The sequence below is a fragment of the Suillus bovinus genome (assembly GCF_016758785.1).
Source record: "Suillus bovinus strain UH-Sbo-P2 chromosome Unknown EDB93scaffold_45, whole genome shotgun sequence".
Lineage (NCBI taxonomy): Eukaryota > Fungi > Basidiomycota > Agaricomycetes > Boletales > Suillaceae > Suillus > Suillus bovinus.
The window spans coordinates 148,310-175,294 of record NW_024542101.1 but is presented as its reverse complement, the minus strand read 5'-3'; the positions used below and the strand labels follow the sequence as shown (position 1 = coordinate 175,294).

The window sequence follows — 26,985 nt, the reverse complement described above, 5'->3', positions numbered from 1 at the left end:
TATGTGTCAGCGGGCTATGCGCGCCAGGGCTCAGGTGAAGCTTTTGTGAGGAAGAGCGATCCAAACACTAGACTTGTATGCTGCGAGTCCTCCGGAGTCCAAGCTGGTCATTGTAGGATACTTGTATGATGAGTTCTAGCGTTAAGTACATACCTGCTTGGTGTCGCCTCAGCGGTTTTCGGTTAACACCATAGAAGGTGATGTGCTTTGCTGTGCCAACGAATAGATTACCGACGACCGTTGATATCAATAATATTAGTGAGCATGCGCAGCAGTACTTTTACTGTTAGTGCGGGTTACCGATTGATCTGAAAGTCTGGAGCAAGTCCGGCAAACTCCATATAAATTTAAACATCGCTTGATGACGAAACTACCTTGCTCACCACCTTCCGGATCCGCTTGTGTGGAAGCAGAGTATCTCAGTACTTATGAATACGAGATTCTAATTGCGACTGTCGCGGAATGTTGTACTCATACCATCGCCTCAAGTCTACTTTAATGCGTCCGTTGTCCTTCCCATCCATCTTTCTCATGATGCCCCCTTCGGACCCTTCCTGTGCGTCCCATGATCCCATCCATCCCTCTTCCTGTCGCCTGTGCCTGCCTTATTTGCACTGCAGCGCAAGGTCCTTTAGAGAGCTAGCATGGCGTATAGAACTTGCAAGGTTGACAAATATATGATATTGCGAGTGTTGTGTGGTTTCGCAGGTGCCAACACTGAGCATGGGTCATCAGATATCGACGTGGTTAGCAGTAGCCTCACACACTGTATCCCCCAGCATGTAATTTAGGTTCGTCAATTGGGTCAAATGTCTGCTCTAGCCTGACTCGCATGAATGTTGCATTCGTACTACTATATTGGCTAGAAGGAGTACCGTGACGCGGCTTCAGTTGCGTGCACTCATAAATCTGCGAGCACTATGATGAAGCCGGCAAGGATGTTGGCTTTGTATAACGGTCATCGAGTCGGAAGGGCGCTGATTCCTGGAGATGAAGTGGTTCCTAGAACTCCGTGGTGGTGCTGGTCTCAACAGGTCTTCTATTTTATGACTGAAGGCCCGTCATTTCACCCGCAAAGTTGTAGCGTATGAAATTCTCACTCGCCACCTTCGCAAATAATAATGTCCAAAGCAACTATAATGTCGTTTCAACGCAAAGTATTTCAATACCTTTGTGAGCGTCCGGAGAGATCTCAGAGGGTATACAACTAAGGCTTCGTCTGAGTCGAATGTCTGCATGCATGCTCTGTCGCCTTTTCGTTACACTTGCTGCAGGCCGTTTGTAAGGCCCCGTCATGTTCTGCTACTTTTACTGATGAGTCGTACACGATCTCCGACATTGTTACTCATACCTGAGATCTGAGGCATGCGCAGATGTAGATTCTTATTTACCGTCGTGCGCAAATATTTTCAATTGTAAATGCATCCTCGCCATTTCATGAATGGCGGAGTTCTCGCTCTTGCGATGAATCAAGTAGCAAATGTCAAAACTGAATTTTATTGGTGTTACATGCAACGAAACCGCACTTCTTTCCGGACTTATTGTACAAGACTTCACGGACCATCCTTGACGGCAAGCCAAGCAGGTCTGTTAGAGATGTCCTTCCACCACCTGCGTATCAAACCATTAAATCATATCCGTGACAGCTGACATCTCAACTCTTACCTGAGAAGGTTAGGCCTGCTGTCAAATACCTCAGCAAAGGCACCTCCGAGTCCGTAAAACAAAGCGCCAAGCGCCAGGTGGGACAAATCAGCTAACGTGATGGACTAAATAGCCAGCAGATATTATTAGTTCATAACCAGAGCAGACCATCACAAAATGAATCAACGCACGTCGCCAGCAAGGTACTTCTGTTTGCCGAGGATCACCTCATACGCATCCATCTTGCCCTGGAGCATCGCCAACATCACGCTGACACGTTCCTCGTCTGTTTGCAGACCACGGCGCCTTGAGAAGTCATCTAAGCTACGTCGGATTAAGGAAGAGAATTACTCACGGCTTGAAAAGCTTTTCATAAACAATTGGCTGAATAAAGGTGGTGAAGTTGAACGCCTCGATCGAAGCGGCTTGTTCAAACAGGGCATTAGCCTTGGGGTCGCTGGGAATCAAGGGGGTGCCCTGGTTGGGGTATTTCCTGATGAGGTATCTTGCTATCGCGCGGGACTCGTATAGAATGAAACCATCGTCATCCTTTCGACGGGGCAAATCAGCAATCACATCATAAAATCTGATCATGAGTTGACTCACGATGTATGGGACCTGACCGAATGGGTGAATGGCGGTGTAAGACGAAGCCTTCTGTTCACCTTTCACCAAGTCAACCTGGATGAACTCATATGGGATATTCTTTTCCTTGCAGATGAGGGCGACGAGACGCGTGCATGTGGACAGGGGAAAGCCGTACAACTTGACCATTTTGCGAGATTAGCTGGGTATGAGGAGGATATGCGAGCTGAGTGTTTGAATGATAGAATTCAGTGAACGCATCAGTATTTATACCTATTGATGGCTCTTGTATGGCTCTGCATGAATATATGGATGATGACTCAATGACGACAGAATATTACACATGCTGAGTAATTTGTCCTCGAACTAGGTCCCTGCTAGTACTTAAATGGAGGACTCGAGCGACGAGGAACTAGTTACTTACCAATCTTGATCTAGGTAACCATGTATCAAACAGGCTATACGCGCAGGGCTCAGGTAAAGGTTTTGTGAGGAAGAGCGATCCAAACACCAGACTTGGATGCTACGAGTCCGAGCTGGTGATTGTATGATACTTGTGTGATGAATCCTAGCGTTACTAGTGCCTGCTTGGTGTCGCCTCAGCGGTTTTCGGTTCACCCCATAGAAAGCGTTTTGCTTTGCCGCGCTCTGAACGAATATATTACCAAGTCTTATTGATGGCAAGGTGAGCATGCGCAGTACTTTGACCAGTGGCGGGTTACCGATTGCTCAGAACAAGCCCCAGAAAGGATCTGGCCAAAATTCAGATCAATTTATGTAAACACCGCTTGATGACAAAACCACCTACCGGTACCATTAAATCTGCTCACCGCTCACCGCCTCCCGCTCGAACTCCAGAGGCAGCGATGAATACGAGATTCCAATTACCAATGTGACGAGATGTTTACTCATACACTGCCTCAAGTCTACGCTCACGTGTCCTTCCCTCCCACCTTTCTCATTCTGCCAGACCCTTCCCATGATCCCAATGCCCATCCGTCCCCGGCCTTCCTGCACGTCTGGGCCTTCACTGCAGTAAAACGTCCTTTAGAAAGCTACCATAACACATATAACTGATATTGCGAGTGTTGTATGCGCTTGGAGTGGTCCTGCAGGTGCTAAAACTGAGCGCTGAGCATGGTTGATAATTGATATCGACATGGTTTGCGGTAGCTGTCGGAGTCGTCTATGTCCTCATGGTGATCTTCGATGATATAATTCAAGGACACGGAAATGGACACTACGCAGTTATGAACACTTCAGTTGTGTGGACTCGTAAATATTCATGTACGAGCACTGTGATGAAGCCGGCAAGGATGTTGGCTTTGTAAAACAGTCGTCGAGTCAGAAGGGTGCTGATTCCTGCTCTCACGCACCTGCGGTACCATACTTGGTTGATCGAACTGGTGGAACTTTGAAACTCTGTGAACAGAGCAAACTGACACGTAAATTTCAGAGTCTTGGATTGCCAGCGAAGCTGGTGAAATATGATTTGGCGTACGTCGAACTCCCAATTTTGCTGCAAATCAACTGCACGATCCTCGCCACAATACAAGTAGTATAGTTCTCGTTTTCCTTGCGATGAATCTCGGAGCAGTAGATATCAAACTGGAGTTCTACTGGTGTTACATACAACGACACTGCACTTCTTTCCGAAGGTATCTTACAATCAATTGTTGAACAAAAACTCATCCCATGGGCTCATGCACCATCCTTGACGGCAAGCCAAGCAGGCCTGTTAGAGATGTCCTTCCACCACCTGGGCATCAAACGATTAAATCATATCCAGGGCAGTTGACGTCTGAATTCCTACCTAGCAAGGTTAGGCCTGCTGTCAAATACCTCAGCAAAGACACCTCCGAGTCCGTAGAACGCAGTGCCATACGGCAGGTGGGACAAATCAGCAAGCGTGACAGACTAGCCAGCAGATATTGTTAGTTCATAACCAGAGCAGACCATGAAGAAAGAAATCAGACGCACGTCGCCAGCAAGGTACTTCTGTTTGCTGAGGATCACCTCATACGCATCCATCTTGCTCTGGAGGGTCGCCAACAGCTCGCTGACACGTGCCTCATCTGGTTGCAGACCACGGCGCCTTAAGAAATTGTCTAAGCTACATTGGATCGAGGAAGAGAATTACTTACGGCTTGAACACTTTTTCCGCGACGATGGGGGCGACAAAAGCGTTGAAATTGAACGTCTCAATCGAAGCTGCTTGTTCGAACAGGGCCTCGGCCTTGGGGTCGCTGGGGATCAAGGGGGTGCCCTGGTTAGGGTGTTTCTTGATGATGTATCTTGCGATCGCGCGGGACTCGTATAGAATGAAACCATCGTCATCCTTTGAGGGCACAAATCAGCGAATGGGATAGATCTGGACAGGATTTGGCTCACGATGTATGGGACCTGACCGAATGGCTGAATGGCGGTGAAAGATGGGGCCTTCTGTTCACCTTTCATCAAGTTGACCTGGGTCAATTCATATGGAATGTTCTTTTCTTTGCAGACGAGAGCGACGAGGCGGGTGCATGTGGAACCGGGAAAACCGTATAACTTGACCATTTCGTAAGAGTGATGATGGTATATGATTGCAGTTAGATGGTAGACGCATGATCATTTATACCTACGATAAGATCGCACGGTGACCTAACGCCAATTCAGGAAAGGATTCGCTATTTCATATGGGAAGGGGTTAGCCCAGCAGCGTGTCAGTGGCTGCTATGCGGGACTTGCAAATGACCAGGAGAGGAATCCAGATATTCTTGAACATTCTGCGCTGTTCATCGTTGTGCCAGCCCGTGGGGGTCCAGACTCCCAAGTCGGATGAGCGGCGGCTCTGACTACTTAATTGCAAATGAAATCAGGCTGATTGATCATGTCTCCAGACTCACTTATCCACAGACTCGGACTTCCATGGAAGCCTCGAATGGCCCATCCCCTCCCTCGACGCAAGGGCGGCAAGGCATTTAGAAAACTGGGGATCTTATTGTAAGTGTGTGTGAAAAATATCACGTGCATTTTTGAACTAACAAGCCGGTCCGCACGGTCCGCTAGGTTGGCTCAATGCATTCCTCGACTAGTAACACCTAACCCGTCGTCTATCACGGTGCAACGCAACATTACACTTGCTTTGGAACCAGAACGCAATTCATGGTGAAGTATACTAGTCTTAGTGATATCCTGTCCCCGCCTGATTTATCATGCTTGATCATTTCCCCAGCAATTCTTCAGATATCTCTGGTTGGAACTTCCAAGGCTTGCTGAATCTCGCACGGAAAAACCTTTCTAATAGCATAATTAACACAAGGGCGGCCACGTCAAACCTCATTCTCGTCTCCAAGTTCTCGAATCATTTCAGCATGTCACAAGCATATGCCGTGAACATGACTTCTAGTACTATGACCATGGTCAGACCCTATTGTTTGTCCGAGCGGCATAACACCGATATTTTGCCTAGCTATGGATAGAAAAGGCATGCATCCTCGCCGAGCAGCCTCCCTTCCAGGCCGCCATGAGAGTCTTTGGTGTGCCATTACTGTGCTCGGCTTTGTTCTCCTATTTTAGCACTGTAAAGTCTTCCCTCATCCCATTTCCATCTGTTGTCATTCCACTAAACGGTCTCTTCGATAACCAAGCTGCTTCGCTAGATGGCACCACTGGCAACTTCGACGGGAATGGCGCTACGTATCCAGCAGAGTACCTACCCGAGGGCCCGTGGTTGTATAATGGAATCTCGGTGAGAATAACGATGACGTGTCATCTATTCACTCAGCGATCTTCAGTATGATCTGCCATCAACTTGGGGACAAACCAAAGACAATGTCATTGCTGCAGGCCAAGTTGTGAAACTCTCGAACGCAACTTATGTTCATGAGTTGCACATCATATATGCAGGGGATAGTTCGCCTGGTGGTAAGTGCAGTCAACTATCCGCAACCTTTAACGCATTGAGTTGAATTCTCAGGCGGAATAAGCGGAACATTCAGCCTCAACTATGCGGATAATTCAGTCAAGTCCTTGCCATGTTAGCTTCCCTTGAACCCTGTGCGTACTCTGCCAGCTCACGGATAGCATTCAGTCATCGGGAAAGACTGGTTCACATGGTCTAATGTCAACGCAGGAGATATTCAAACGTAAAATGCGCCTCGTATTTTCCAACTCTTACTGACCTTTGACCCATAACAGACCATACCATTTCGAAGGATATTCACCTAATAAGAATTTTAATTCTAGCCGAATCTTTCAATTATCGCTGTCGGTACCCTCTCGTGCGCCGCTTGAAAGCATCACGCTCCCAAAAATATCTTCTACCTCGAACAGACTCCATATATTTGCACTCTCTATAACACCTTCTTTTGAACCTGCCAGTGGTCCTCTGGTGCCCCAGCTCTCTATTCGCAGTGCCCAGTTCAGCACGAGGTGGGAGGACATCAACGGGCAGCGAGCTCAAGCCGTCGCTATCACCCTCGCGAATCTACTCCCAGCAAGTTACGCGACGTCCTCGAACGCATCTTTAAACTCGCGGTACGAGATTACAGTAACAGGCGAGGGGGTCTCCACAATCACACCTGGCCTCGTGTATCGCCTGGTCCCTGCAGACCAGGCTCGCCTGGACGTTTTCGTTCTCAATAACAACGGGAGGGGAAATGCGACAGTCACTATCAAAGATGAATTTGGGAATGTTGTTGGGACTTCCGTAGGCTGGCCCATCATCCCGCTGCGGACAGAATGGACAGCGGACACTGATGTGCTGGCTACACATGAGACGCCCACTTGGTGGAACCAGGCGAAGTATGGAATCTTGTCAGTACCAGATTATTCCCGAGAATTCATGTGATCCATAAACTTATGCATTCGCAGCATTCACTGGGGCATCTACAGTGTTCCTGCTTGGGTAAGTGCGTTTGCGCTGTCTTTGACGCTCACGTTAGTTGATGCATTTTAGATAGGGCCCGCCTAGTTCATATGCCGAGTGGTATGAGTAAGGAGGATCTCCATCATACGCGGGCAATTCTGACACAAGAGCAGCTGGAGTCTCCATAATCCTTCGAACGCTAATTCGCCGACGTGGGTACATCACTTAGACACTTATGGGAAGGTAATCGTAATGAGCTTTCAGTCAGCATTGACATTCATGATTGTGCACTTCAGGACGTCGTATATGATGACTTTATTGCTAACTTCACGGCGTCTAATTGGAATCCCAGTGCTTGGTTAGATCTGTTCTCCGAAGCTGGGGCAAAGTACTTTGTCATCGTTACTGTGCGAACTGCTCTTTGTTGGTCGTCGATCAGGTCTGACCGTGCCGCATTGCAGAAACATCACGACGGTTATGCACTGTTTGATACAAAAAATACCACACATAGAAGTAGTGTATACCTTAACCCACATCGTGACTTTGTCAAAGAGCTCATGGACACCGCCAAATCCGATTATCCTGACCTTCATCGTGGAACATACTACTCACTTCCCGAATGGTAAGAGTACCGATTCCACAAGTATGGCTCCTGTTTCTGATCTCCTGCAGGTTCAATCCATACTTCTCCAAGTATGGGTTTAGTGCATGGCCAGGAGGCTTGGCGCACAACGCATTCAATACGTCTGAACTGGAGCCTTATACTGGAATATTGAATATAAGCGACTACATCGAGGATTTTCAATACCCCCAGATGCTGTCTTTAGCGTTGGACTATGACACGGAGATCATGGTCAGCCCTGTTATTAGACTGACTTCTCGGTATGCGCTGACGGGGGCTAGTGGTGCGACATTGGAGGTCCCAATAAGACATTGGAATTTGCTGCACAGTTCTATAACCATGCGATGCAGAATGGCTATCAGGTTACCATGAATGATCGTAGGTTGTCTTTGTTGCGAACTGTCAGGTATGTCTAATGTAATAACCACTCGAGGTTGTGGTGCGGTCCCGGATTTTGACACACCGGAATACGCGACGTTCGGTACCCTGTACCCTCGCCACTGGGAGACAAGCGAAGGGATGGACCCGTTTAGTTACGGCTTGAATTCTGCCACCAATGCGAGCGAGTACAAGAACGGAACGACCATTATCCAGACACTGGTCGATATTGTGAGCAAGAATGGAAACTAGTAAGGGAACGACACCATTGCTTTTGCTACTCGTTTTATTTCATTCCACAGTTTACTCGATGTCGGACCCACCGCAGAGGGTGACATCATTGCGCCGATGGCAGACAACCTCCGCGCTGCCGGCAAATGGCTGAAGTATGCAGGTGACTGTGTCTATGCAACGGTATGTCACGAATACTCCTTTGGCACTCTTTCTTGAGTATGCGTATCAGGATTACTGGTACCAAGCGTCCCAAGATCCGACGGGATCATTTAGGTTCCTCACCACACCAAAAACATTTTGCATCATCGCATTCAACAAACCGAGCAATGGGAAAGTCACAGTGGATGCGGGTGGCGTGGTGCTACCAATTCAAAAGGGAGACAATGTTGTGCTGCTGGGTCCATCAAAGAATTCGCAGAGCCTTGAGTGGAACATGGATGGATCGGGTATCTTGACTGTCGTGGTGCCTCAGGATCAAGTCGACCAAGTAGATTATGCCTGGGCATTCCAGGTGACATATTCCGGGTGAATGTAGGACTAGTACTGACTAGTAGCATCAATGTCCTGATGGTCAAAAAAAGCTTACAAAAGTTCGACGCGCACTAGGACGCCACGCGTGTCACGTGTTTGATAGTTCAATAGCGCTCGGCTAGTGGACGGACGATGTGTGAATATTTTCTTTAATTCCTTTGGGTCTTATCCACCACCAGCCAGCCACAAGCCCACAATCGTGCACTACATACCACGCCACCATACGATTTATGCGTTGACGGCGTCAATCTCATTGACCAACTGGTCTTGTTCTGACCGCATATGCCTTGTTAATGAGGTGCTTGATTGCGTTATCTTTCTTCTTCATTTTACCGATTGGGGTGAACTTAATAATTGACGTCAATCCACTATAGCAACTTCCCTGTGAGCATCACCTATAAAAAATTCTAGCGTACCAGCAAAAAAAAACAATCTTCCACCCCCAAATTCCCTCTCTTCAATCATGCCTGCTGTCGGAACGCTCGGTCTGACGGTCTCCAACGATACACCACCCATCAACGGTTACGGCCACTACTACACGCCTCCAGAACAAACGAGCTCTAAGCTGACCGGCGGTGCAGGAGGAAAAGATACGCCCTTGAACCTATCTTTTGAAATTGCAGAAGATGATGAGGGTATTTTTATCTCGAGGGCAGCAGCGGTTTGGCAGGGGGCTATTCCTAAGAGAGCAATGGTTCCTCTTCCTGCTCGAGCACGTGCGATCATGGCCACAGGCACTGTTCAAGGTCATGTCGTCGTCGCTCCTTCTCTGGTCGATCCCACTTCTTGCGATGGCAACATGTCACATGATATGCAAATCTGTACCGATGAAGAGGCGCAAGATGCCTCCGATATATTTCAGAGTATCTCGGCGACACCAGGTCTTCGGTCATGGAGTTTTGAGGTACGTTAGCTTGCTTGTCAAACATTGCTTACATCACTGACTTATTCATCTAGGAACTCCGTACAGAATGCTACTCGCAATCTCGTCTTGCTACTGGTGTTGCTCCTCGAGCAGTCCCTCTTGGCGCGCCATCCTGGATGATTATTCCCCCAGCCTTCACTCCCTATAAAGTGATGACTTAGTTTAGATGCTTCCAATTGTGCTATAGTTATGTGTGGGTAGTTTGATCTCGAGTATGTAAAAGGTTATAATGTGTAGTACAATGTAGACAATATAGTTATCCATCTCTCTATTCAGTTATATATCCGTGCCTAGATACTAAGCCTCTCCATCAAAGAAATATCACGCCATCTCTTCCGCGAGATTAGCATACGTTTCTTTTGACTGGACCGCTCTCTCGAAATATCTCCGTCCCTCATGTAACATGAAAGACGTTACAGCTATGAGAAAGATGGTCAATATGTCCTCCCAACCAAGAGCATCTGTCTGGAAGATCGCTTGCATAAATGGAACATAAATGAGTGCCAGCTGGACGAGGAATGACACCGATACGGTTGTCACAAGCATCTTGTTTTGTATCAAGCCGCATCCAAGACCGCGGTTCTGCACTGCAGACACAAGATCAAGGAAGACGAAGCACGTGAAAGTCTATTCAACATATAAGTTGTGGCAAGCAGAATTCAGAAGTACAAGAACTGACCATAGTTTGTTCCCGCCTCGATACAAGATCATCGCCCAACGCAGTGGTATAAATGAAAGAGGTTCCGCAGACAATGGTAGCCGCTGAGAAAAGGACGCGGTATAACAGGCGTTTCGTTATTATTGACTCGTTTTTCTTCCGTGGAGGTCTTCGCATAACTGCTGGATCTACTGGGTCGACACCTAACGATTGACTTGGAGGTCCTAGGACCAGATCAGACATTCGCTATGCGAGGGCAATCCAGAGAACGTACCGTCCATCAAAATATTAATAAAAAGTATCTGCATGGCGTTGAGGGGGTTGCTGAACCCAAACAGCGTACTAAGTGTAATGAGCGTCAATGCAGCGGCAGCTGTGCTGAGCTGGAAAGACAAGAAGTTTTGGATGTTGTGAAAGATCGCTTTGCCTTTAGAACAGTTTGGTTGGTTACGTGGCAATGATTCGAGGAACAGATTGCTCACCCTCCTCAACAGCAGGTAATATTGTGCTGAAATCGTCATCCACAAGGATAGCATCGGCGGCTTCTTTCGCAACATCGGTGCCACTTTTCCCCATCGACACACCGATGTCTGCCATTTTAAGCGCTGGCGCGTCATTGACTAGCGAATCGGTCGAAGGAAAAGTAGGCAAAGTTATATAAGCTTACTTATAGCATGATATAGATAGCACTCACCCCCATCCCCAGTCATGGCTACCACAGCTCCACGAGCTTGAAAGGCTTCAACAATTGCCATTTTGTGTCGCGGTGTTGTCCGCGCGAACACGCTCACGCTGCCTACCCGCTCGATGAGTTGTGAACGGCTCATCTGGTCGAGATCCTTTCCAGTCAGACAATATTTGCGGAGCTGGGCATCATGAGCATGTGTAGGGCCAACACGGAGCCCCAATTTTTGGGCGATAGCCAAGGCTGTCTGTTCGGCGTCCCCAGTGATCATAACAACTTGTACCCCGCCGTTCTGGAGCAAGCCGATAGCATCCGCGACTCCCTTGCGTGGGGGATCAAACATGGCCTGGAACCCAACAAATACTAGATTGGTCTTGTCCTCGTCAGGCACCGGGGTACGCGACGCTGACACCGATTGGGTGGCACGGTGTTGCGGTTGTGCAGAATCTTGACGTGGAGAATCAACAGATCCGTATCCATAAGCCATAGCAATTACTCGGAGGCCCCGTGATGCTGTTGCTTGAGCGTTGTTCAGTATGAGGCTGCGCGTGCTAGCGTCTAAGACAGGTGTTGAGCTGTCCGTAACAAAGTAGTACTTGCAACGATCCAAAATGGCGTCAATGGATCCCTTGATGTAGTACATTTCGCTGTGAGGACCTGAATGGACAGCTGTGGAGTAGGAGTGAATACCGCTGACGGCCATGTACTTTTGTTCCGAGTTGAAAGATTTTTCCGAAAGGCGGGTGAAATACTTGGATCGATTTCAGTAGAGAACACTGATGACGCCGTTGGTGCAAACATACCTGCCGTTGATCTGGTATATTGAATGAAGACAAAATATTTATCAATGCTACGTCGGTCGACTGTCCGACGTATTTGCCTTCGCCATCCTTGGACATCGAGGAATTGTTGCATAAAGAGCCGATTTCCAGAAGCTTCCTAACTGCCGAGGATATTGTTGACCGAGGTTCATCCACGTGAATGTTCTCATCAACGACATACACCTCTGTAACTGTCTGTTCATTCTTTGTCAAGGTGCCTGTAACATCAATTGCAGCAAAAGACAAAAAGAATGCAGTTATGGACTGACCAGTCTTGTCAGAGCAGATGACAGAAATGCAGCCCAAGGCTTCGACGGAATGAAGTTTTTTTACGATGGCCTTTCTCTTCGACATTCTTAATACACCAAGAGCTAATGTGACAGTCGTGACGATAGGGAGGCCCTCTGGGATGGCTGCTACCGCAAGAGATACTGCATAAAAAGTTAAACGAGAAAAGGTGTCGTTAATGGAATCAGCTACCTCCGATGGTGAACATGTCTAACCAGGGCCGCTGCTGCCACATGCCAATAAGGCAAATGACCCCAATAATGCCGAAAGACATGACCGACAACTTCTTGGCCAGCTCGTCCATGCTCAATTGAAGAGGCGTACGTTTTTCCTCGACCTATTTAGAATTAAGAATGCTCCTGATCAAGAGTTCAAAAGCCACCTACATCCTGCATCATGGAAAAGATCACACCAAATTCTGTTTGAGTGCCAGTCGCGATCACGACACCCATGCCGTGACCTAAAGGTAGTGTGGGTCCTAAGTACACGGATGCCACTCTTAGTATTTACTCACCGTTCCGAACCAAAGTTCCCATGTATCCAATGCATGACCGTTCAGCTAGCGCGATATCTGGGCTACTCGAAACAGTTGCGGGCATAGAAACTTGAGAGACGCAAGGATAGGAATCCTTTCGACGTGCGTTGGTCTCACCAGTCAGACTACTCTCGTCGATTTCGAGGTCAACTGCCTTGATGATACGCATATCCGCGGGAACACGGTCTCCCGATGAGAGCGCAACAATATCTCCAGGAACCAGCTCATTGGCCAGAATGTGAATATCACGCTGATCACTGTGAATATTTGTGAAGATTCAGATAATGGAGTATCTGATAAAATATTCGTGCCGCACCGGATTACGTGGCAGTGGTGTGGCACAAGCTTGTTGAGCGCTTCCAGGCTTTTCTCCGAGCGTTGTTCTTGCACAAAGCCAACTAAAGAAAATGAGATACGTCAATGATATCCCGCAGATACTTACCAGTCAATACTATGAGCACTGCCACCGTGATACTGATTGCATCATCAGTATTTCCCATGACCGCACTAATCACAGCGCTGCCACATAGAAGCAGGATGAGTGGGCTCTCGTAGATGGTCTTAGCAAACTTGAGCAGAGCTGGCTCAGGCATAGATACGGAGAATTCATTGTATCCATGGGTATCCTGCAGCGTCAGAATTGATGAACTAGGAAGACCAGAGACTGCTGATGTCTTGAAGTGTGCGAGAGTGTCCTAATAAGGCAATTTGTGTCAGTTCATTGATACCGCATCTATTTTCACCCCTTTCGGATTATGCGAAGATAAAAATAGCGCAATCAGAAATCCATTTGCTTCCATCCTGGATTTCTAGAAACATTGTGAAGGGGCAGTGCGGTACACGTATGCAAGGTCAACAAATTTTAAAGGACATACTCGCCTCAACTGTCCAATGAGCAAAACGTGCAGAAGGAGTGTCCCTTCTATCTCGATCCTCTCGAAGTCTCGACTGGCTGGACCACTCTCCCGCTGACACCAGTTCATAACGGGTTTCCGCAGTGCTGTCCGAGAGTCGGCGTGCAAGGACACCCTTTGCCTTCTGCCAGAGTGATGGTAGTCCGTCGCTAGAAGTCACCCCACTGAAATTCGAAGGTAATTGAAGAACAGGGCCTTCGGCATGATGTCTTCTAAGGGTTGTGCTATATGCAAAATGTGTAGAGGCGCCTGGTGTAGGCTGTGGTTCACCGCTCTGTATAGCGGACACAGTTGGGAAATAACTCGAAGCTGGGGGAGAAGGGCTTCGTTGGTGTGAATATGCGTATGCCTGAGGCATTGGAGCAGACGAGACCGGTAATATAGAATGAGCAGATGTAGACACGACGGATGACTCCGGAACGACGGAAAGCTCGCTGGCGGTTGCGCTGGAGCTGGAGGTGAACATCAGGGATGAACGCTTGCCCACTGCACTTGAGAGAGAGCGGCGCGACTTGGACATCTTGTTGGTCAGCACGAGAAATAGATCTTCTTCTGTTTGGCGTGCTTCTGAAGTTCTGCAAACTTCGTAACTCGGTCGCGCAACTTTACAGACACGACGATCGCGGCATCAGCAAAAGGCGTAATTTTCGCTTATCAAAAATAAGTTTAATGCTTACAGTGAGCTTACGGCGCTGGTGATGAAACGACGCTATTGGTGGAACAGACTTAACCGCCGAGTACAAGACGAGCGCTGTCCTGACCTACACCAAATGTAGCTTGAGTTTTGACCTGTGTCGACCGAATCGACTTTTTGGGATGCCGGCGGCCATTATTTCCTTTTTCGTTGTAAAGCTGACTTACATAATTTGATGTTATGCTGACAAGAACTCTCAGTCTCAGTTCAAACTTCGCCCAAAGGAAAGAAGGGTTTGGCCACGACTCATCAGTATTGTCATTCACCGAAATTATTGATTGAAACCACTCCGTTTGGGCCCACCGCAGGCATCAGATGATGACCAAGGTGCAGGCTGCAGTGGGCAACCAGGTCAACCGAATGCACAGCATGATGTTAATTCTTCAGATCATATACGACGCCGACGGTCACCAGTACGGTACGACATTCCAAGATGGTCAAGATTCTGCTCGAAAATAGTCCGTCTGTATCTCCTTGACAAAGTTGACATTGCTATTACCAATCATATCGCTTGTCTTCGTCTGGGGTTCTCTTCTTACCTGGCAGCGAGCGAGCGTCAATCATGAAAGACCTGCTCGAGCATTCATGGTCATAATAATTACCTCACTCGCCCATAACTCAGTATTATCCCGGTCAGTCGGTCACGCAAGTCGATTCACGGGTCAGCAACTTGCACTCGATTATAGGGTATTCGGACGGACGGAGAAGATGCCTTATCGGCAACCTCAGTATTAAGTACGTATTTTTAATACAGGGAATGAGTACAATAATATAGTAGATCGTCATTCTAGAATCGGGGAAGAGGTGTGTTCTAGGTGAAATAACATGATACTGTGACACAGTGGGTTCATCATTTACGTTTGGAGTGTGCACTAGAACACGTAAGTTCATGCTTCGTCTTCGCCTACGTGTGCGTGAATTCTGTTTTACAACGAGTGCATATAGCTTTGACCTTGCGGAAATGAATGTTGTCCACATGGCAAGTGTGGCTATATTTATAAAGAATACTCGAGCACTGGAGCCACGTGCACTTGACTTTCTCCTGACCGCCAAGCACTATGGAGAGACACAGGTGGGTAGCGTTTGGCTGAAGAGCAATATGTGGTCAGCCTCTCTGTGGCATGTCCATCTACGGATGACTGGAGGGGCGGTACGATGTGGTTAATGGAACTGACAACCATCAAGTCTGGACGTTGCACATGGTAAATTGGAATGGAAGGCTGCGAAGATAGCAAACTCTACCTGGAGAAACAGGAGGCTCTGCCATAACATTGACGACCCCGACGGATTCTTGCGACAGAGGACCATACTCTTGCCGACGATGACGAAATAGTATCGAAATCATTGTTTGCGATGGCTTGAAGCGCATGATCAAAGATGACTTGCAAACTCATGGTGTTATCCATGCTAAATTCCGCGGGTAGCGGCATGACGCAAGGAACCAGTAAAGCAGATGATGCGGCTTAGCTGCTTGGGTCAGTGCGTCATGCCATAAGTCAAAAGTTCTTTATCTTGAGGATTGAGGAATATGAGTTTATCCGATATTCATACACGCGGACTTTTTTCCCAAAAGATCTCGGCAGTTAGACTTCCTGCCTCAGACAACGTAGTATTACAGACATCAAATGTCTGATGTATCAACGTTCTGTGGTGAAGTGGTTGCCAGCAGAAAATGGATGCATAAGAAGTTAAATGGCGCAGCACGCCGAGTATGTGGGCCACCCGGTCACGAGTGAGGCTGGTATGTGTACCAATTCCAAAATCGACACCACACACACACACCAACACTTTATAACCTGCCCTGCGCGATATGTCACGGGTACTGGCCAGAATTTCAGAAGACCGATGACATGCGAATGGATGACCAGTAGCAGACTGAGAGATGTGGTTTATGTGTTGGTGAGGCGGGGCAGGTACCGGCGAGCGCCGCTTGTCGGTGTCACCAACCCATTTGTATTGAGTGAAAGTGCCTTTGTGATCTAGTAGCGCTCGGATACCGTCTACTAACAGGGTGAGCAGAATTTTTTAAAAACCGTCCATGTTACTTCGGGGCTTGTTTAGCAAGTGAGTGAGGAGTGCACGCGTAAATTTCAAGCAAAGGAAATGCGACGACGCACGTTATTGTTAGAAGAAAGGATTTATAAAGGTCTGTCTAGGGGAGACCGAGGTTACTCCGACGGCGGGTAGTACGAAGCAAACTTCGAGTGGCGCCGCGTTCTGAATTAAAGTGCGAATGCGTGTGGAGGATATATGGTGTTGATAAGCTCTTCCAGTCGAGTCGTCGAACAATCGAAGGGTATAGGACGAGGTCGACAATAATTCGATGTATTATGATGGTGACATGTTAATTAAATGTGTCCAAGGCTGGAGTGAGCGACGACTGAAACTTGTACTGCTAGTACTATTACTAGTACACGACGCGGTCTAAGGCAGGAGTTAAAAGGGAAAAACGTGCATTTCTTATTCCAGGAGAACGCAAGAAGTTGTTTCAGAGACATTTGAGTTGCATTCGAGCGACAAGAAGTTGACAGTTGTTACAAAGGATTATTTGCAGCCTCAGTGAGGCAAGTGAGATATCATAAATAAAAAAATATTATAACACTTAGACTGTAGAACATGCAAATCTGTCCAAGAGTTTAAGGGGGAGTCAAGTTCAAGCATGTGCCAGTGTATGACCGGTGACCGGTGAACCTACGACTACAACACATATATCGAATCAAAAATATTCATCAGTGCTGTCTGTAGCATAGAATTATTGTTCGCTTGAGATAGATATGTCCGCATTAAAGTCATCGGTGTGAGGGTCGATCACAACTCCAAACCTTGACAAACGTTCACCTCCTGCGCTTCTGGCCCTCCTTCAACCGTCGCAACACCATGCCTGCAGGGTTTCACCCGTTCGAAATGCCTTGTAGAGGCATCATCGCGAGACAGCCTGATGCGACATACCGAGCAGCGCCATTTCATCTTGAGATGGGTGACTATAACATGTCGAACGACATTCTCTCTCTTCATTACCTTCCCACAGCCACCCCAGCGGCAAGGGGCCTGCTTTTGACTGTCTTCCGCGTAAGCCCTGTGCCACCTCTGTATATGCCTTGCTAATCGTATACGATCGCCTATGATGTGCATACCGCATTCCTGCCCGTTGTGGGTCCAGCGACAGAGATAAGTGATAACGAGACCGTCATTAATACTCCTAGCCTCCTTGACGTCTTCTTCATCAAGGACAATCCCGTTGCAGCGCAGAGCTTTTGTGGGCCGATCGGCATAACTCGACCATGAGGCTCTGCGTCTCCGACGCGGTGATTGGGACGTAGGTTCATGGCCAGCTGACTCCGTACTACCAGTCGTCCATGGACCTGTTGTAGCGGTTTCATCATGCCGAGAAACTGAACATTGAGGTGCACTTTCATGTCCAAGAGCCGATGACGTCGGCCTCGATCGGAGGGAAGGAGAATGAAACACAGCGCTCGCGGAGCTGCCTGGAGCCACTACTTGAGGATACCATGAGATGTTGGGTAGTACTTGCGCCGGGGACTGAGGACTTCCTTGCAGCATTGAAGTCCTGTGGTCTTCATGCAAGACGTCTAATGAATGGACGGTCCGAGTATGGACTGGTCCATGCACAGGCCACATTAAAGAGCTGCTAGCTACCACGTGCGAAAGAGGTGAATGAATTGGTTGGTATGAATTGTGAGCATATGTCTCGAGTTCCGGAGGTAGAGTTGCAGATGCACTGGTCAACCAGGCACTGTCAGCAGTCTGAGAAATCATGGTTGTTGACACCATATTCCCAGGGGAACTCGCAGGCAAGCTATCATCATCGTGCCTCAATGCGCCATAATCAATAAATGAGTCGCCCTGAAAATTCTGATGGCTTCTCGGGAGAAAAGGATCATCAGATGGAATTATCCCAGTTCTACTGTTTCATTCATGAGAGGGGCTTAAACAAAGAAAGATCCTACCACCCACAGTGTAGTAACCTCATCTGTGTAGGAGGTGGAGCTAGACAAAAGCAACATTGATAAGCAGTGGAACTCGCCAAACAGCAAAGAGACTAGCGTACAACAACCATGGTGCTTCAACACTGAAAATGGTTGAAGATCTTGGGGGAGTCAGAGACGTTGTCTCCTGCATGGGTGAGCAATTGAAGGGATCTTCACCGCTGTCATAATGTATGATGAGCAATTCAAGGAAGTAATGAATCGCTAGGCAACGAAAGCGTACCAGGAATCAGAGAAAGGTCTTTCTTTGAAAGACATAGGAATAGAAGCGAAGCTTGAGTTTTCAAAATACCGCTCAAATGAGTAGTACTTGTGAGCCAGCACGAGCTAAAGCGGGAAAGAAGGAGCGTTTTATACTTGTAAGGATGTGGTTTCTAGGCCACACTCTGCGATGTGTGAAATGTCAAAGAAGCACTATTTGGCCCATTCTGTGCAACTTTCACTTTCCTGTTCGGAAATATCAGGCAGGAGGTTCACGTGTTTGTTTTCCACTAGTAATACGGCCATTCGACGAACACTCGGGCAGCCAGTTGTAGAGATGAGTCGAAAATGGAGCTGTAACCAATGCAATCCGCAGTATGCAAGACTGCGACCGATCGGTTTATAGAGTTTAGTCGTGGTGAATAGCCAGATGTGACGCACAGGAGGTTCATAACGGCCATTTCAAGTTGGCAGACATGCCACAAAATATGAAATTTGAGGTCTGCCAAGCCGCGATCACGTTAAAGCCGAGGCGCAATGCCCCCACGTGGTAACATGTGTTCAGCTCGTGCTACCCCAGAAACAGGCCTGACATATGATAGGCAACACAACAAGACGTATATGATTTAGGAGGTGGTGATGGCCATTCATGAGAAGTACCGAGTATACAGGAGATCAAGAAGAAGTGGCAAAGCGCCTGCCGATATGACAGCGTCCGAACGATGGAAAGCCAAAATGAGATGAAGCGGGAATAAGACTAGTCCTTCGCGTAGAGTGCCGAACCTGCACGAAAAAAAATTAGGTTGATGGCATCTGGTCGACCCTTGTAAGATCATGAACGTTGTTGTTTGGCAAAAGCTTCTGATCCAAACAACCGCAATTAAATTGTGGCTGGAATATTCTCACGCTGCTACTTGAATCACCTTGTTCGAATTTAGATCTTTTGTGGAAAACTCATGTCCTCAAATCAAACTCGGAGGAGTCGAAGCCGATCTAGAGGTCAGGATAGAGACACTCATGACAGGAGAACTACAAGGAACAGAGAGTCTCTCTTAGCAGACAGAAATACTTCTGGTCATAGCCGACGTTTAGGAATGGATACCGAGAGTGACGCACCTCGTCGGTCACGTTCCCCCCTTCGCTCACGTAGGCGCTCAAGATCACGGTCTCGCAGCCCCAGACACAATCGTCAACGGCCAAGGTCTCGGTCCCGCTCTCGTGGCCGCGAGCGCTCACACTCTGAGGAAAGGCGTGAACGTCCTAAAGACAGGGAAAAGCACAGACACAAGCGTTCACGCTCAAGATCAAGTTCTGTGTCAAGTTTGTCGGACACTGATTCGGAGCGAAGGCGTCGTAAGAAGAAAGATAAGCACCGCAGCCGTGAGGAGAAAAGGGAAAGAAGAAGAGAAAAGAAGGAAAAGAAAGTGAGTAATCCTAAGAATTATAACCATCAGCGAACCCGTTTCTCGCAGAAGAAAAGGCATGGGACTGCCTCTGGTGCTCAGTGGGGTAAATACGGAATTATCAACGAAACCGAGTCAGTCCAATTGCAACAGCCGCAGTCATGTGGCTAATTTTTCCCCCTAGCTTCTACAACAAAACCCAAGAATTCCGCACGTGGCTTCTGGAAGAGCGCAAAATTAATCCGGAGGCCATATCCAAGGACCAGGAGCGCAAAGAATTCGCTGTTTTTATTGAAGATTATAACACTGGTATGTAACATCATCATGTAGCTTTTCGCCGATATCGTTTAGCGTTTGGTAGCAACCCTCCCTCACGAGAAATATTACCACATGGAGGCATACGAACGACGAATGACGTCGTTGCGAGCCGGCGAGTTCGTTCCACCAGCAGAAGACTCCTATGATCCTGAGGCTGATTTACGGGCTCACTCTTTACGACACAAGAAAGCACCTGCCGAGCACGAAAGTTATCTGAGCAAGGAAGAGCTTATGGAACTAAGGAAGGTTCAGAGTGAAAGAGTTGAGGTGAGTTTTTCGCAATACGGACATGCTAAGATACCAATATCACATTTGTCAGGTTGGGAAGATGAAACTCTTGGGTATGGAAGTAAAACAAAATTTTGGGGTTCGGATGGATAGAACCATGTTTGATGATTGATTGGTACTAGGTAGAGGCTATCCTAACTCTTAAGGTATTAATACAATGTGTACATCTTTGCTGTTATCCTGCAGAAAGTCGAACATTCGCGGACAAAAATTATGTCATGGTAGTCACGGAAATTAATAGCCGGTTTACTTACGTATGCAGAGGTACTTGCACTGCACCTGTGACGCCTTGCGAATCTTTGTTTCTCATCATGGTCGACATAGTTGTTCTTGGTGCGACAGGTATGGCTACACATGATATTGTACAACAGCAGTCAACTAACGGGCCTCAAGGCTATACTGGTCGTCTCATAGCTCAGTACCTCGCTTTACATCCGCAGCGTTCGTCATTCACGTTTGGTCTTGCTGCACGGTCGCAGTCAGCACTCGAGAAAGTTTTTAAAAGGCTCAATCTCTCGAAAGACGATGTACCAGCATTCATTATGGACGTTACGAATCCCAGTGATGTGGGTGCTGTGGTACAACAGGCCAGGGTTGTAATTAACACCATTGGTCCATACTGGCGGTGGGGAACTTCTGTCGTTCGAGCTTGTGTACATCATGGGAAACATTACGTGGACTTGACTGGCGAAGTTCACTGGATAAAGGATATTATCTTCGAGTATGTGGAAGCCCGTGCTGATTTTGAGAAGTGCCAACTTGACCACTTCTAGACTCGACTACGCAGCTGTCAAGTCAGGTTCAATTGTGGTGCCTTGCTGCGGGTTAGACTCGGTACCTTCTGATATTATTGCATTCGTCGCGAACAAAACACTTAAATCCTTCGGTGGGCCCTCTACCACAATCGACCTCTCTACTTCGGCATGGAAGCTTGGCGGTGCTTCTATTTCAGGAGGCACTTTCTCCACAATCCTCACTGCATTGGAAGATGTCCCAAAGCACAAACTGCTCGCGATAAGGCAGAATTTCGTGTTGAGCCCAGGTTTATCTCGCTGCATAGATGGACGCGGTGGGGGCTGACTTCAAGTTGTTTACCAGTGAAAGGCACCCATTCTCCTCGACCCCGCATGCTTTATACCTTGCCATACTCTGACCAACCCGTTTACGGGGCGTGGTATTTCATGGCAATCACCAATTCTCAGGTCGTGCAGCGCTCATGGGGTCTGTATGAACTCGCGCGCCGTCTCAACCATCATAATGAGACTGCTGTCGCTCCATTGTCCTACGGTCCGAACTTCAAGTACGAGGAGTTCGTGATTCTGCCGAGTGCAATATACGCTATGATGTATTCAATCATATTTGCCGCGTTGGCGGCATTGCTTGTTTACTTCCCGCCTGTTAGTAATATCCTCCCTGTCCTTGTAGCAGAGGAAATGAATGCGTGCGGTTCAACAGGCGAGAATGTTAGCCCGGAGAATAATTCCCGGTCCTGGTGAAGGCCCTTCTGAGAAGTGAGTGCAATTAAATTTATTGATCTTACAACTCATGTCATGCCACATGCAGACAACTACGCGGTGGCTCTATTAAAATCACTAACATAACTACGTCCAGTCCCAACTCCCAAGGAGAAAAGATCGTTGTACGAAGTATTTTCCGCGGTCAAGGTGACCCTGGATACTTCTTATCATCCAGTAAGCTCCGTTTATGCTCCCAGTGAACCATTAATTAGCTGTTCATTCAACCTTTCAGTAATGATTTCAGAATGTGCGCTTGCGTTGGTTTTGGATAGTGCAACCTTGCCTCAGATAAGCACACGTGGTGGCATCTTGACTCCCATGACTGCTTTTGGAGACGTTCTCATTGAGAGGTTGAAGACATCAGGACATATCGACATCGAAAGTGAGTTGTTAGTCGGGGCAGAGTCACGTAAAACACGTTGAACATGGACTCTGATCGTTACCTGTACATATGAGGTCTTACTTGCATTTCTTCGACAAATACTCATTCCGAAGCATATTTATTTCTTTTACATGACACTGTCTCCGGATTCGCACTTATTTATATAAACTGTGCATAAGTAGGCCGTCGCCCGATTCCTCTGCGAGTCAGTTATCAGAAGCTACACCACTCGAACAGACGATTTCCAGTACGATGTTCGTAGATAAGCTCCATCTGGAACCGTCAATTCAACTTACAGGGATTTGGGGCCGCCTCTTCACATGCTATCTACGGCTTAAGCTTTCCAATTTCAACCTTGAATTCTGGTAGTCAGATGGCATCACGGTGTCGCTGAGTATAAAAAAATCCGCCTCCTTGCTAGTTAATTTGCAACCTTGGTTAAACTCAATCAATCGTCCAGATCCCAAAATCAAAATCTCGCAAAGAATAAGTGCTTACGTGGAGTATAAAAAATTGTATGGATGGCAAAACACAAGCTCGATAGACATTGTTGAGGTTTTACAGCGGAAAAGGAACAGCGGGTAAGAGAGCCTAGCCGGGAGTTGCTTTTGAACACCGCGAGGGGAGATTTGTTTTTTATACCTCTTGCCTTGCGTATGCTTCTGTATTCAGCTCCAACATCATGAGCGGATCCTAACCGATGATCAACGATAGTGTCAATATAAAACGTCGGTGCTTACAGTTGACTCAGGAAAGGTTCCTGAGTTTGGCAGCGTGTTAATACACATCTGGGATGATCTCTTCATCGACGGTGCGAAAGGATTGAATGATTATAATGCTGTCATGGATGTAAATGCTCTTGATTGAAAATGATGTAGATTTGACGCTTACCCTGGGGTGAATATATGTGTTTGACTCAAGTGACAGCTCGTCGTAGTTGTGGAAGAAAAAGGTTCAGGTAAATTTTTTTATCGCCTTAGTCTTCCGTAGTCAGACATTGATGGAAGAAAGGTGACAATTGTTCCTTCTTTTCGAATTACCGCCCATTGCGCGCTAATCGACCGCTGCAGTGGTTGGGTACCACGAGTCGTTGCAGACGAACGAGTCTCGGGCGAATCTATTCGTGAACATCGAGCCAATATAGTCGTTACCAGACATGCAAAGAGGACAGAATCTGTGCGTAATGGGTTTCAAGTTGGGAGCGCATTGCGAACCTTCGGCAGGGTACTTGAGCTTATCGATCATGGTGTTCGAGTTCAAGTTGCTCTCACGCATCGCCAAGCGTCAAAATCAACCAGGTTCTCTCATCAAAACTACCATCGCAGCGCCCATCCGATGCGTTTTTTTCGTGTTTTCTTTTGGATTTGTTGTGGGATATACAGGTAGTAAGTGCCACTTGACCCGCAATTTATGAATGGCAAGCCCGATAAGATCATGACTCAATTACACGGACGGACGGACCCGACTCGGAGCGATGCGCTCTTTGCGTTTTCCTTTTGGATCTGTCGGAGGATGCGTGTAGTACGTGCCACTTGGCCAACATGTTATGAATGGTAGGCCCGATAAGATGATGATGACTCGATCTCACAAACGAAACGGACCCAAGTGATGCGCACTTTGCACCTCAAATGGATCTGTTGGATATTCTCTTGGTCACGTTCCTGGCGTGTTGCTTAACCAAGCCTGTCGGCATACCGGTTTCGGTGGTAATTGGTTGAACGACCACTACAAGATTGCGGATTAATGAGCCCCGCCGTCCATGGAACTCGGTCATGCCAGCCTTGGCCATCCAATAGAAACCAATGGCTGCTATCGCATATGAGACCTGGGACCCTTCCAATAGTCCGATCGTTAGTGACTTTGTGACCTACCAGCTGGCGGGGACACTGGTCCATAAAGAACGAGCGATGTCTCGTTCTCAGGAATTATCGGTCCCAGGACTTCGACAGGTGAGCTAATTTGCACTGTAAGTAACCATTAGAGGGGTTGAGGAAGTTTCAACAGCAATACGCCTATGGCAGACTTACTGAACATGGTGGATGATGAAGCTGACAACATGTCACTTCACTTCAACGAGGAGGTGCGTGCATTATGGGGACGGATAATATTTTCGGCTCAATGTTTCCTGTAGGACTGGGAGCTCGCCATGTTTTTCTATGGAAAGTTCATCCACGACAGAGAAACTCCAAAAGAGATCTCAGAAGCTGAGCTTCTGCAAGCGTTGGAGGAATATTTGGCAGCTCATCCGCCCAATGAGGCCAGTTCTGGTGCAGAGGACCACCCCGAACCCTCCCAAGACGATTCCACGGAGATTGGCGCCCCAGATAGTATGCAAAAATGTCACTGGATGGATGAGACCACACATCGAAAGTGCTCTGAGCTCGTACCAGCAGGTCTTCGATCGATGCTCTCGCATCTGAATACGGTGCATAATGTTAATGGTTCAGAGAAAACTAAAATGGAGTGCAGGTGGGCTGTACTCCGCTCAGGCTACGAATCCCCATGCGGGGGAGAATCCCAGCGTCGCAATATGCCTCGCCATATAGCCAAGCATCTGGGGTTGCGCTGGCCATGTGGGCAATGCGACAAAGTCTTTGCCCGCTCAGATCTTTTGAGGGAGCATGAACATAGTCATCACTCGGTCTGAAACGCTAGTGCAGCAAATGCTAAATTGCACAGCTGGCGCGGGTGAGCATTTCAGATATCATGTAAGCAGTCGAACTTACTCGCTGCCGACCAGGTTTTTATCATGTACGAAGCGCATTGCCCCTATAGCACACATGTAATGAGTGAAGCCATTACCCATATGTAGTAACCAACGTAACGTTCTTCGTCGCTTGAATTTAATGACCCAAGCTACTTGTGATTCCAACGGGTTTAAAAGTCAACTTCAAGCATCACCGGCCCAGTGGTTCAAGAGACGCGAGACAAGGAGCTCGAAATAGTCCATGATTACCTGAGCATTGAAGGGAGAATATACAAGTCCCTGGTCACCATCACTAGTGGAAAACGGTTTCTTAACCACACAAAGTCACCCGAGCCGCTGACATATCTGAAAAAGCTGAAGTTCAGCCTGCAGCGGCCGAAGGCCTGATAAGCTTTTATGAATGAAGATGGGTAGGATTGTACAACCGAGATGTAGGTTTGTAAAGGCCGCATCTGCCCAATACAAGGGCCAGAGCAAGGCCAGAGCCAGAACTGAGAATGTACGTACTAATCGCGAAGGGAATGCCTCCGCCGGATAATTGGTGATCGTGTTGAAGGACGTCACGGTGACGTGGCAGTCACAGCTCATCATTGCAATACCGCAGTAACTGTACCAACTGCAGTACTAGGTATGCACGCCTTGTACACGCCCTCTGAAACGACATCGTTGACCACTCGGACATCATTTCTTTGTCGCCCATAATCTGGAGATCTGAAAAACATGAAGCTTGGATGACAGTCGATGTAGAAGGCCTTGAAGAAAAATTTGTTCCATGCCATTCATTAATGTAAGGCCAAGAAACAACGGGCATGCATTCAATAACTGGAGCTGAGTTGTCACGTAGGCCAATACCACAGTACTATACGTTAATCCTCAAACCGACGACGGAGGCAGAAACGATGAATATTGCGGCGCCACAAAATCCGGAGATCTATGGAGGTGTCAAGGAACCAGCTGTCCGACATCCACAGTGCCATTCATGTTGAATGCACAAATCGCCGCTGGTTTAACTTGAACTTAAGCCTGAAAATCACCATCATTTTGCGGTGATGGCACATATTGGCAGTCTGCCGCCCAAAGGTGCAGCACGCGACCCCTGCCTAGTGCATCAACCCCGCTGGTATAGTACCGAAGAATGATGTCTCACCCACAAGCTTATATGACCGTCAAACACGCCGGATAGCGTCGAGGCCTACGACCTTTCCGATTGGACGGATATGGAGTCTTGGACGGATGTAGTACGCTAGGTGTGTGATGCACCAAACCCGTCGTCGTTGCATTGAGGTTCCTAATCCACAACGGAAAGAAACGGGCATGCTACACGGATCAGCATTTAGATTCATTAGGTGCGTCTTGAATATCACACGGGACTCGATGCCAGTTTCCCGACCTTGGTTGAGTGACGAATTCTTCATCTCAGGCACTCCGGGTTATTTGCTCTCTTGCACGATCGATCGTATAGCAGCACCAAAAGGCCCCACTGCGACGCCAACGGCACACGCAGCCGTCCGTGCCGCGGGTGCGCCGTGACTCATGTTCCGTGATTAGATAGGCTATAGCCACCCTTGAGAGAACATGAGACCATAATCAAGGCAGCGGTGACGACTGATTGCTGTCGAGCCTGGGTTCATGTCCACGAGGCGCCGATGAATTTGCGCCATCTGGTGAGGCAGTAAAGGTGCCACATAAACTCGAGTGAGCCACGGCACTTTGCTCAGCATTGGATATCGAGAATGACCACTGTAATGAGAAAGAATCGACATTTCCTCTGGCATCTCGATGCAAGAATCAACCTG

The 26,985-nt window shown here is 47.8% G+C and overlaps 9 protein-coding genes across 9 annotated transcripts; 5 read left to right on the top strand and 4 right to left on the bottom strand.

The window, feature by feature from the left end:
- Window positions 1–1,301: 1,301 nt before the first annotated feature.
- EDB93DRAFT_1329747 (glutathione S-transferase) lies at window positions 1,302–2,418 on the bottom strand (the record flags this gene model as incomplete). Its single annotated transcript, XM_041455150.1, has 5 exons — window positions 1,302–1,611; window positions 1,666–1,769; window positions 1,836–1,950; window positions 2,000–2,193; window positions 2,251–2,418. 5 exons carry the CDS (start codon window positions 2,416–2,418, stop codon window positions 1,554–1,556), a joined length of 639 nt encoding a protein of 212 aa, XP_041305759.1. The 3' UTR covers window positions 1,302–1,553.
- A 1,512-nt stretch (window positions 2,419–3,930) lies between these two features.
- On the bottom strand, window positions 3,931–4,788 carry EDB93DRAFT_1252332 (glutathione S-transferase; the record flags this gene model as incomplete). Its single annotated transcript, XM_041453278.1, has 5 exons — window positions 3,931–3,988; window positions 4,043–4,146; window positions 4,210–4,324; window positions 4,374–4,567; window positions 4,621–4,788. 5 exons carry the CDS (start codon window positions 4,786–4,788, stop codon window positions 3,931–3,933), a joined length of 639 nt encoding a protein of 212 aa, XP_041305758.1.
- Window positions 4,789–5,737: 949 nt separating this feature from the next.
- On the top strand, window positions 5,738–8,844 carry EDB93DRAFT_1241610 (glycoside hydrolase family 29 protein; the record flags this gene model as incomplete). Its single annotated transcript, XM_041451900.1, has 15 exons — window positions 5,738–5,962; window positions 6,009–6,138; window positions 6,191–6,250; window positions 6,305–6,359; window positions 6,412–7,029; window positions 7,087–7,120; window positions 7,176–7,207; window positions 7,255–7,324; window positions 7,378–7,488; window positions 7,543–7,703; window positions 7,754–7,934; window positions 7,985–8,081; window positions 8,137–8,332; window positions 8,384–8,495; window positions 8,545–8,844. 15 exons carry the CDS (start codon window positions 5,738–5,740, stop codon window positions 8,842–8,844), a joined length of 2,382 nt encoding a protein of 793 aa, XP_041305757.1.
- Window positions 8,845–9,309: 465 nt separating this feature from the next.
- EDB93DRAFT_1252330 (uncharacterized protein) lies at window positions 9,310–9,932 on the top strand (the record flags this gene model as incomplete). The annotated part of the gene is made up of 2 exons (XM_041453277.1): window positions 9,310–9,750; window positions 9,804–9,932. 2 exons carry the CDS (start codon window positions 9,310–9,312, stop codon window positions 9,930–9,932), a joined length of 570 nt encoding a protein of 189 aa, XP_041305756.1.
- Window positions 9,802–14,433, bottom strand: EDB93DRAFT_611333 (uncharacterized protein). Its single transcript, XM_041456860.1, has 14 exons — window positions 14,350–14,433; window positions 13,638–14,275; window positions 13,201–13,453; window positions 13,075–13,156; window positions 12,738–13,015; window positions 12,610–12,683; window positions 12,416–12,560; window positions 12,205–12,366; window positions 11,918–12,153; window positions 11,124–11,865; window positions 10,912–11,049; window positions 10,704–10,856; window positions 10,451–10,653; window positions 9,802–10,398 (listed from the first exon to the last, which is right to left on the bottom strand). The coding sequence occupies exons 2-14, from the start codon at window positions 14,190–14,192 to the stop codon at window positions 10,093–10,095; spliced, it is 3,327 nt and encodes a 1,108-aa protein (XP_041305755.1). The 5' UTR covers window positions 14,193–14,275; window positions 14,350–14,433; the 3' UTR covers window positions 9,802–10,092.
- Window positions 14,434–17,174: 2,741 nt separating this feature from the next.
- EDB93DRAFT_1252328 (uncharacterized protein) lies at window positions 17,175–18,631 on the bottom strand (the record flags this gene model as incomplete). Its single annotated transcript, XM_041453276.1, has 4 exons — window positions 17,175–18,291; window positions 18,342–18,374; window positions 18,436–18,534; window positions 18,597–18,631. 4 exons carry the CDS (start codon window positions 18,629–18,631, stop codon window positions 17,175–17,177), a joined length of 1,284 nt encoding a protein of 427 aa, XP_041305754.1.
- Window positions 18,632–19,668: 1,037 nt separating this feature from the next.
- EDB93DRAFT_1252327 (uncharacterized protein) lies at window positions 19,669–20,695 on the top strand (the record flags this gene model as incomplete). The annotated part of the gene is made up of 4 exons (XM_041453275.1): window positions 19,669–20,111; window positions 20,162–20,286; window positions 20,339–20,562; window positions 20,615–20,695. 4 exons carry the CDS (start codon window positions 19,669–19,671, stop codon window positions 20,693–20,695), a joined length of 873 nt encoding a protein of 290 aa, XP_041305753.1.
- Window positions 20,696–20,894: 199 nt separating this feature from the next.
- On the top strand, window positions 20,895–22,523 carry EDB93DRAFT_1241607 (Saccharopine dehydrogenase-domain-containing protein; the record flags this gene model as incomplete). The annotated part of the gene is made up of 7 exons (XM_041451899.1): window positions 20,895–20,925; window positions 20,977–21,304; window positions 21,357–21,625; window positions 21,682–21,980; window positions 22,039–22,094; window positions 22,147–22,274; window positions 22,333–22,523. 7 exons carry the CDS (start codon window positions 20,895–20,897, stop codon window positions 22,521–22,523), a joined length of 1,302 nt encoding a protein of 433 aa, XP_041305752.1.
- A 1,899-nt stretch (window positions 22,524–24,422) lies between these two features.
- EDB93DRAFT_611079 (uncharacterized protein) lies at window positions 24,423–25,355 on the top strand. Its single transcript, XM_041456859.1, has 3 exons — window positions 24,423–24,431; window positions 24,487–25,170; window positions 25,223–25,355. Exon 2 carries the CDS (start codon window positions 24,629–24,631, stop codon window positions 25,127–25,129), a length of 501 nt encoding a protein of 166 aa, XP_041305751.1. The 5' UTR covers window positions 24,423–24,431; window positions 24,487–24,628; the 3' UTR covers window positions 25,130–25,170; window positions 25,223–25,355.
- Window positions 25,356–26,985: the final 1,630 nt, after the last annotated feature.

Excerpts from the sequence above, each read along its gene's own strand:
- EDB93DRAFT_611333 (XM_041456860.1), bottom strand. The coding sequence starts at position 14,192 with ATGTCCAAGTCGCGCCGCTCTCTCTCAAGTGCAGTGGGCAAGCGTTCA. Across the intron at positions 13,454-13,637 it reads TTGCTCATTGGACAGTTGAG|GACACTCTCGCACACTTCAA; the intron begins GCGAGTATGTCC and ends TTGCCTTATTAG. Across the intron at positions 13,016-13,074 it reads CACCACTGCCACGTAATCCG|TGATCAGCGTGATATTCACA; the intron begins GTGCGGCACGAA and ends AAATATTCACAG.
- EDB93DRAFT_611079 (XM_041456859.1), top strand. The coding sequence starts at position 24,629 with ATGTTTTTCTATGGAAAGTTCATCCACGACAGAGAAACTCCAAAAGAG.